This window comes from Mytilus edulis, chromosome 8, assembly GCF_963676685.1.
Source record: "Mytilus edulis chromosome 8, xbMytEdul2.2, whole genome shotgun sequence".
NCBI lineage: Eukaryota > Metazoa > Mollusca > Bivalvia > Mytilida > Mytilidae > Mytilus > Mytilus edulis.
In genome coordinates this window covers 38,585,419-38,595,813 of record NC_092351.1, presented here as the reverse complement: position 1 = coordinate 38,595,813, position 10,395 = coordinate 38,585,419, and the positions used below count along the sequence as shown (strand labels likewise).

General features: G+C 29.5%; 1 protein-coding gene across 10 annotated transcripts in view; it reads right to left on the bottom strand.

The window, feature by feature from the left end:
- Positions 1-970: 970 nt before the first annotated feature.
- LOC139486812 (kelch-like protein 5) overlaps positions 971-10,395 on the bottom strand; it is a 76,322-nt gene continuing 66,897 nt past the window's right edge. For all 10 annotated transcript variants that reach the window (XM_071271791.1, XM_071271790.1, XM_071271786.1 and 7 more), the window contains 6 exons: positions 9,589-9,778; positions 8,777-9,001; positions 8,164-8,326; positions 6,971-7,183; positions 4,787-4,958; positions 971-4,251 (listed from right to left, as the gene is read on the bottom strand). In XM_071271791.1, the coding sequence (XP_071127892.1) occupies positions 4,192-4,251; positions 4,787-4,958; positions 6,971-7,183; positions 8,164-8,326; positions 8,777-9,001; positions 9,589-9,778 (1,023 nt within the window). In that variant the 3' untranslated portion in view covers positions 971-4,191. The remainder of the gene's footprint in view (positions 4,252-4,786; positions 4,959-6,970; positions 7,184-8,163; positions 8,327-8,776; positions 9,002-9,588; positions 9,779-10,395) is intronic.

Here is a 10,395-nt window from a genome sequence, read left to right as displayed (position 1 = left end):
TGCTTATTTGGACCCCCTTTTTCTAAACTGTTGAGAGCAAAACCCCCAACCTTCCTTTTGTGGTTATAAACCTTGTGTTTAAATTTCATAGATTTCTATTTACTTAAGTTATTGTCCGGAAACCAAATGTCTTCAGACGTCATGATGACCTGATACCAAAATATGACCACAAATTTTTGCTGTCGTATAAAAAGTTTAAAAGGCCAAATAAAGCTTGAATTTCAAGTGCATTGAGGACCTAAAGTTCCAAAAGGTTTTGCCTAAAAAAAATCATATCAAATGAAATAAAATCAAATTTGTTTAATCCCCAATTAAAATATAAAATACAGCTAACGTAATCTATAACTTGGATTGGTAATCCTGAGTATTTCAAAAAAAAAATTATCAGTTTTATAAACAGTTAATTTATATAGAAGTGCTGACTACTGGGCTGGTGATACTGTTCAGGGAGGAAACCTCTAATGAAATCGGTATTGATGGCAGTAGTCTGTATCTTGTAAGACTTGTGGTGTCTATTGTTGAACTGTATTTTGACCTGTTACATGTATTTGGTTTGATAAATACTCAACATAGATACCAGGATTAAAATTGTGTATGTCAGGTAAGTGTTACATATACAAAAGATTTAAACCCAATTAATATATAATTGTGAACCAACTTCTGTTTGCAGGTTCTTTTTGCTTGAGCCTTTTCTGTAAGACTTTATTTTTTGTGATTTTCTTAATTTCTTGATATATTTTATAAGTGAGAAATCCAGTTTTACATATTTGTATTATTGTTCTACTCACAATATAAAACGCCATGAAAAATTAATTGGTTTGCAATAAACCCCATATATTTTAATCATGTGAACTGTTTTTAATTCTGTGATTGAACTCGGAATATTATGCATGGCGTATTATGCCTCTTAATTCCAAAATGCATTCTCAATGCACTTAAAATCTTTCAAACTAAAAACTACAACACTAGATAAGTTTAAAAATTTTATTTGACTTTTTATTATAAAGTACAAAACAGGAATGAGATAATATGTACATACATTTATGGAGGGATTGATTAAACAATAATATGGTAACACAATAGGTGTTAGGCTACTTGATGCAAGTAGCTTTTGTAGACTCAATTATTTCCATGATTGAGGAAAACTCGTATTTTTCATGGATATTTGATTCCAGGGTTTTGCCAAATTTTACATATAAACAAACAGAAAACTTATACATCATTAAACATTCAAATTCTTGGTTTATTTTCATCAACAAAAACAATTTAAAGTTAATCAAATTGGTAAAAATCTTTGATGTTGATCAATTAAGGAGCAATTCTATTTGGTATAAGTGAAATTTAAAATGAACTTATTTGGTCTACCTTATAATTTTACTGTATATAATTCAAGAAAGTTTTAAAGAATTGTGTATTTTGAAAAAAACCTCTATCAGATCAAAATTGAATAGCATAAAATGTGTATCTCTGTCAATATTAGCTTAATTTACTTATTTCAGTGGATTTTTAAGAATTGTTTTTAACCATTATATTTTAGAAAAATTTCCCAACAAATCAATATTTTTTAAAATCAATTGAATCAAACCTTTATTGGAATATTTTCCATTTTTTTTAATAAAAATTTGACAAAAGAATATACAGCCGATAAAACAATAGGAAAACAGATATTTTATGAAAATGTACAACTAGAATGAAAATATGTGATTACTTCCCCTTGTAATATCTGAACAGAAAGACAGAGACTGAGTTGAACACATGAGACAATTTTGACATGTAGCACTTTTAGCACTGTGATTTCACTTTTATATAAGCAAACACTTATACTAACTATCATATGAAATCTATCCTAACCATGCATTTGAAAATATTTATCTTAAGTATGATATTTATTGATTATGATATAAAAATAATTTATTCCTTATTTACATTTTTTACATACTTGTAATTGTAGAGGAAGACGATTTGATAATGGAAGTGATTTTTGGATTAGCTTAACACTCTAACTACAAATGCACCTACATTCTATTCATTCCAAAATGAAATTAAAATCATATAAAAATAAATCAATGTAGATTGAAATGCCAAGGATAAAATGCCTATATATGTGGCCTAATTATTTTGAGATTTTTCATTTTTTAAATATTTTCGGTTGAATATTTTAATGAATTTGATAAATGTAAAAGGTTCATACATTTATGAATATGTTAACTTTGAATTGTTGTTTCACTTTGTGATTGATTCAAATTTACAATTGTTTGAAAATTGTTAAAAATTTGATGCAAATAAAGGATTTTACATTTTTTATCGGTCTTACAAAGTGATCCCAAACTTTCCTAATCATAATACTATTGTCATATCTTTATACTGACCAATAGAATTATTGACTAAATCATGTTTGTAAAACAAGAATGTGATGACCCTTAATTTTGTTGGTATTGACCATATTAGCATTTTTATGATTTTTGAAAATTTCTCTAAAATTACTTAAAACTGATATATTTTTTTTTACTAGAAAAGTTATTATCATATAATTAATAAGCTGGTATTGCAAATTTATATTTTTTTGTGGAGAAACAATTAGGCAAAAACAGGATCCTAAGTATACCAAATAAAAATATCCTACAAAAAATACCAAAAAACAAATTATAACTACTACTTTCAATTTGTGGAAATAATTTTTATATGATCATTAAACTACTTCATATAAAGAAATCTAACGCTAATTTATCTAAATACACACAGTTTTGGTAACTGGATATTTTTAAACCTTCGATGTTGAATGATATGATAAATAGAATTTGAGCGAATGGAAGATAAATATCAAATAGCACCAATATAAACATATTTATTTATTACTTTAAAAATTTTGAAACAAAATTCTCTTTACTCTTATTAAATTTTAAGTATTAAGATGAAAATAATTTTGGTAGCAAGGACTTGATTTTTAAAGTGATAAATTTCGAATAAAATTCAAATAAGTTGCGATCAATATTATTTCAGTCAGCATCAAAATGTAAGCTTAATCTTCTGTAACTTCAATATTACAAGTAAATATTCACTGGAGGAACTTTAAATGTCCGACTTGGACTATGTACAACCACTATTGAACTAAGATGATGAAACTTATAATTAGTTCATAATACACATAATGAAAACATGAATATCAACAACAAAACATACAAAAAGTCAAGTTTCTACCATGAAAAAACTTTTTATAACAATAAATCAGACTTTGGTCCCGACAATGTTGTGAGTTAGTTAAACTCTTGTCTAATGTATAAATTTCTATGAAAGGCACCATTATTTCAAAAGGCACTGTGAAAACACCAAAACTTATTTGATTATATTTCATTATTACCTTTAAAACAACTACTTTCTATCACACACACTAAACAAAATATAGCACTTATATAATAAAAAAAAGATTGCACAATAACATTTGCATTGATACTATAATCATAAAATAACTATGTCATTAGAAATATAATACTGTAAGAACATGCCCTTTAAAGGTAGTAATTAATTGTAACCCTTTACATGAAACTTTTTACTACTAGAATTGTAAGTTATACTGTATTATTCATGATTTTTTGTTGTAAAAAGGACAACTGATTTAAACAGGATAAAATAAGTTTTGTATAAAACTAAATATAGTCAAATGTTTGACATAGCATTTAATATCAAATAACACTTGGAAAAAAAATCTCAGGTTTCTATCATTTCCCCAAGGGAGATAACTCTAGAAACGTGTATCAGGTTTGGTATTTTATATTTAATTAACATAGAATGTACATTAGTCCCAAATCAATTACTAGTTTATAATTTGTTACTACTTGTAACTGAACAATCATACCAAACTAAAACTTAGTAAGAGGATATGTGTTGGTAATTTATAATGACTATAAATAGAATGCCCTTCTATATGTAAGTCGTAATTGGCAAAATAATTGGTAAATAAACAACAGGAGGTAAATTTGCCAGATCTGTCTTCATCCATGTTTACAAACAATGTTTTCTTGGTCTATTTGGATGTGTAACCTTTAGACTGACCATGGTGACAGTTTTATACCAAGACAAGTTCCTTCATATAGCATCTGTCTCTTTTAATCTGTTATGAGATTTGTGTTTTCGTCCTTTAAAAAATCCTGATGGCCACTTCTTGAGTGAAGATAATGACCATTTCCGCTCTAGTCATCTGTGAGGGACATGGACAACACAAGCACCTGCTCGTCCTGTACATAGTGGGGCCATCTGAAAAATAGAAAATAATATATATTTAATTCAAATTCTGTGTCCTTAATTTGAATGTTGAAATATTAAAAGAGAGTATATCTTGAATTTTTATGCTTTTGATAACTTTTCATGTGTTCTACAGTAAAAAAAATTCCCTGACACTTATTTTTAAATGGTTTTCATCTTAAAGTGCACTTTATTTAAAGAAGTAATTAATTAACCTGCACTAGTATGATGTCAAATTAAGTTATTCACTGATCTTTACCAAGGCCTTACAAATATATCTATATATATTTGGTTTCTGGTGGGGAGCTGATTCATTGGCAATCATACCACACCTTCTAATTTATTTTTATAATATGAATTTTGTATATATTCAATCAATAATCGTTTTATTTCTTTTTTTATTTTAGATGTCCAGGATTCAAGTAAAAATCACATGTATAAAGAATTCTAAATTTTATGGTGGATGTCCCACTTCTAAGGCTTAAATGCAAATAATGTGTCACATAATACTTTACAAATCTATTTAAAGAATAATCATTGATCTAACCTTATCCCATTCGTTATTGACAGGGTCATAACATTCAACATCCTGTAAATACTGTTGTCCATCGTAACCTCCAACAGCAAATATCTTATCTCCTAGCACACAAAGTCCTACTGCATCTCGTGGAGAACTTATCGGGGATATCATTGTCCACTGGTCACATGTGGGATCATATCTGTTCAAATATAAAATAATTTATAACATTCAGACAATTATGAACAATTTCAAAATATGAGTTTAAATTATTGCGATTTATAAACCTGTCACATTTTTTTGCAATACTAAAACATCGCAATAATTTCTGTATTTACAGTGTATATATTGTTTCATGGTAATGATTGAAAATCTCAAATAGTTTCTTATTTTTTTGTATAAAGTAAAATAGAAGCTGTATGGTGTGTTGACATGTTTGTTTTTTCATTGCATACAATATGAATATCTACAAATGAATTGAAATTGATCTTATAAATTTTTATGTGCTGTATTTTTTTATTTTATTTGATAATGACAATAAAATCAATTGTATTACAAGAAAAATTCTCAAATCACACAACAGAAGTTTGTGAATTTAAAAATCTGCTGTTTTTACAAAATGCTATTCAAGGATTTCATTGCACATCATCTGTTGTTCAGTAATATCATTACCTTAACAAGAGGCTCTCAAGAGCCTGAATCGCTCACCTGGTAAACAATGCCTTATTGAACATATTGAACCATGCCAGGCAAACATGTACAGCTAACAATTCTTCAATATTACAAATATATATGACTTACTGTTTATAAATAAAGAAAATGAGACCAAAACACAAACACTTAAAACTTAGCAATGGACTGTGAAAATGAGGTCAAGTTCAAATAAAATCTGCGTAACCGACATATAGATCATAAAATATTTTCATACACCAAATATAGTTGACCTAATGCATAAAGTATTAAAAAAATAGACCAAAACTAAAAAAGTTAACTTTGACCACTGAATTATGAAAATAAGGTCAAGGTTAGATGACACCTGTCAGCTAGACATGTACACCTTACAATCATTCTATACACCATTCTATACACCAATTAAAGTTAGCAAATATGATGAACAAATTGTGAAAAAATTGTCATTAAAGGACAATAACCCCTTAAGGGGTCAATTGACAATTTTGGTCATATTTAACTTATTTGTAGATCTTACTTTGCTGATCATTTTTGCTGTTTACAGTTTATCTTTATCTATAATGATATTCAAGATAATGACCAAAAACTGCAAAATTTCCTTAAAATTACCAATTAAGTGGCAGCAACCCAACAATGGTTTGTTTGATTCGTCTGAAAATCTTAGAGCTGATAGATCTTGACCTAATGAACATTTTTACCCCATGTCAGATTTGCTCTAAATGCTTTCGTTTTTGAGATATAAGCCAAAAACTGCATTTGACCCCTATGTTCTATTTAAAGTAAGGGCGGCCATGTTTTTTGACGGATCAAAAATCAAAGCACACACTTTGTGCAGGATAATCTAAGGAACTATCATGCTAAGTTTCATCCAAATCCATTCAGTAATTTCAGAGGAGAAGATTTTTTAAAGTTAGCAAATATGATGAACAAATTGTGAAAAATTGTCATTAAAGGACATATACCCCTTAAGGGGTCAATTGACAATTTTGGTCATATTAACCTATTTGTAGATCTTACTTTGCTGATCATTTTTGCTGTTTACAGTTTATCTTCATCTATAATAATATTCAAGATAATGACCAAAAACTGCAAAATTTCCTTAAAATTACCAATTAAGTGGCAGCAACCCAACAATGGTTTGTTTGATTCATCTGAAAATTTCTGGGCTGATAGATCTTGACCTAATGAACATATTTACCCCATGTCAGATTTGCTCTAAATGCTTCCGTTTTTGAGATATAAGCCAAAAACTGCATTTGACCCCTATGTTCTATTTTAAGTAACGGCGGCCATGTTTTTCGACGGATCAAAAATCGAAGCACACACTTTGTGCAGGATAATCTAAGGAACAATCATTTTAAGTTTCATTCAAATCCATTCAGTAGTTTCAGAGGAGAAGATTTTTGAAAAATTGTTAACGACGACGACGGACGCCAAGTGATGAGAAAAGCTCACATGGCCTTTTAGGCCAGGTGAGCTAAAAAGAGGCAATAAATTGCATCAAGATGTAGTATTGTCTATTACCTTTCTGCACATTCAAATCTACTACATGTTGGGTTGGTGGCAGGTGCTTCATGTCCACCTACAGCATACAGATAGCCACCACATGTGGCCACACCCACACCACCTCGTCTCTTAGACATAGATGTACAGGGTAACCATTTGTTAGTGTGAGGATCAAAACATTCAACTGTCTTTAGACAAGAGCTGCCATCTCTACCACCTACTGCATATAATCTGAAAAAGAAAAGAATATGTTTCCAATTATGGTGAACCCAATAATATCAAAATAACACTACTATAAATTCAGAAATTATTGCCATGTTTTTATTATAACATTTGTTATAATATCAATAATTTAATCTCGTATTTAGAATTTTTTTTATATGAATTAAACAGGATTTTTCTCAATATCGCAAAAATTTAAAATTGCATTTTAGTCTAAAACAACAAAATTGCAATAATAAATGCATGCAATAATTTCTGAATTTACAGTATCTTATATACAAAACTTTTTTTTTAACTTTTTATCTTTAAATTGACAAAATTGAAATGCATTTTCTGGTCTAATTTATTAATAAGTTGAAAAACATTTCGTGTCATACAACCTACATTCTTCCTATTGAATATTAGTTCAATTTTGTATTTTCATTTACATTTAAAGTAACCAAACATATTAATTTAATTCCTGGGCTAAATTATGTAAGGGAGACAACTTAAATGCCTATTGTTTGTAAAAAAACAATTATCTCCCTTATGTAAAATATTTTTTCATGTTTCACTTTGTAAATACAGCTGTTTCACAAAGAGTGCATCTTCTGGGGAGAAAGTTGATAGTCATAGATGTTTTGTCTGGTTCAAGATAAAATCTCTATGCTTTTTTTCTGAGAAATATTACTAGTATACATCGTAGGAAAGCAGTCAAAATATATACTCAGGAAGAGACTTTTTTCTTTAAATTAAGCTTAAACTCTAAGGATTTGGAGGCACACAAATAAATGATAATTAGTATATGTGAACTATCCATTCCAGTTAGTGTTTTTTTATGAAACTTTAGAGTACAAGTGGGCTAGTTTTAGGTGTAAAAGGAGTTCGTATGGAAAACTGCATTGTTGTTTTTACACACATGGATCTATCCCAGTTGATAACTGACCCAACGTTTTATGACATGTCATATTTTCGAACACTACTTATTTGGATTTCAATTTGTTTCTTACTTTCCAAACAGTACAGCTACTCCTACAGTACTTCTGGATGTAGACATAGGTGCTACATAGCTCCATTGTCTTGCCTGGGGATCCCATCTCTCTACTGTGTTAAGGTAGGACCATCCATCATGACCTCCTACAGCATACATTGGTCCCTCTAGTACACCTACACCTGGAAAAACATCAATCAGTGTTGGAATGTTAAATTTGTAACAATAGTACATGCTTTCACTTTTGAATTATTTCATGATGGTGAGAAAAATCCCAAATTATATATCAATCAAAGGTATTTAAATATTCCACTGTCTGTTATTTTAGTTGGAATGTTATTATCATTTTTTCGATTTTGAAATTTTGCAACGAAAAATAACATTATTGAACATTGGTAAGGATTGGTGAGGGAGAATAGGGAATCAGGAGGGTAGATGCCAAACACTACAGAAATAGGGACCATTTGTGAGAATTAAAAAGGGTGAAAAGGGCTTCCTTGGATTAGGGAGTGGAGAAATGGGACAACATGTCCTCCTGGCAATATCACATTGTTTCTTGATTTAAAATTAAAGAACAGTTCTCTTGAAATTGATTTGTTAAACTAAAATTAAATCAAATTTTTTGTCCATACCTAGTCCATGTCTGTGAGTTGACATTGGTGGCATCAGTGACCAGGATTTATTTTTAGGATTATAACATTCGACTGTATTTAGTGTTTTGAGACCATCCCTCCCTCCAACTATGTACAATTTATCATCTATCACAGCCACACCAAACTGAAGTCTTCTGCCATTCATATTGGCTACCTGAGTCCATGCATTGGTTCTGAGATCATATTTTTCAATTGTAGTTGCACCTGAAAAATAAACAAATAACAACATCAAAACATCGTCAAACCATTGAGAATGAAATAGTTGGCTTAAGGTTGTTTATAACTAAGCAGAGAAAAGAAGGCATTGGAAGAGATTAATATTAAGAGTGCAAAAAAATCTGAAACTAAATCGTAATCAATCATACATGTATAATTATGAAAAGTTTTAACAGTTGTCATCTAGAAAGGTAATTGAAACTTAGCATCATAGCATGAAAGTTGGATCAACTAAACTACAATTATGGACATAGGAAGATAACTCCAATTTTATATTGATATTTCTAGAGCAGATTGATTCTTGCACCATGTACGAGTAATGTAATTATATTGCCAAGTATGGTTATACACATACATATTATTTTGTAACTTGAATATCTGAGTATATATGTCATTGATAAATTTCATGGATAGGATACATAGTACGTTGTGATCAATACAGTATGGTTACTTTTTTCTCAAAAGTAGTGATATGCATGAATTCAATCTTTACTCCATAAATCATATATTTATACTGCATATGAATATATATAGTTAATAGTGCACTGAATATTTGATATCAATAATTCACCAACCTTTTGTACAATCTATTCCACCTACAGCATACATAATGCCGACAGTAGATTTTCTAGGTTTAGTTCTAGGACTTTGGAATGATGAGCGACGTTCAGGTAATAGATGGTATTTTAATGCTTCCATGATCAAAGCTTGACATTCTTTATCCTCATGGAGAACAGAGTTACTCTCCACATGATCAGCAATGAACTGTTAATACAAAGTTGTCATGTTTATAATACAAAAAGTTGTATGCATTAATGTGCTTTTTTTGGTTTTTTATGTTATGTGTTGCTGTCTTATTGACATTTACTTCACATCTGCTTACATTCACAATCTAACTTGCAAAATGATAGGTGGTAAAATAAAACTGACTGCAATTGTCAAACTTCTTGTCAATTTAATTATCTTTCATTTTGAAATAACACAACCGTTTTAAAATTGTTTTTGTTTTCAATTGCCTACATTACAGTTGGAGGCAATTTGTTGAAGTCATACAAACCATACCAGAATGCTGATTCATACCTGCCAACTTTTGAAAATGCCCATGGGGGTTTTAGCACGCCACAACAATTTCAAAGGTTTAAATTCTTTGCGACAACTATTTTGCGCGTGCTGTTTTGTAGTCTAGAAAAAGTGTCATATTTGCATGATTTGTAAGATGGACTTACATCCCTTTTTCTTAAGTTTATTTGCATGATTCTAGTTATTATATCAGCAGAAAATATGAACATGTAGCTGTAAGACCAGGAATTATTTTCATGTGTAAGGATACTAAATAGTTGTTGACTTTTCCAATTTAAAATTATACACAAAGAAGGACCTTT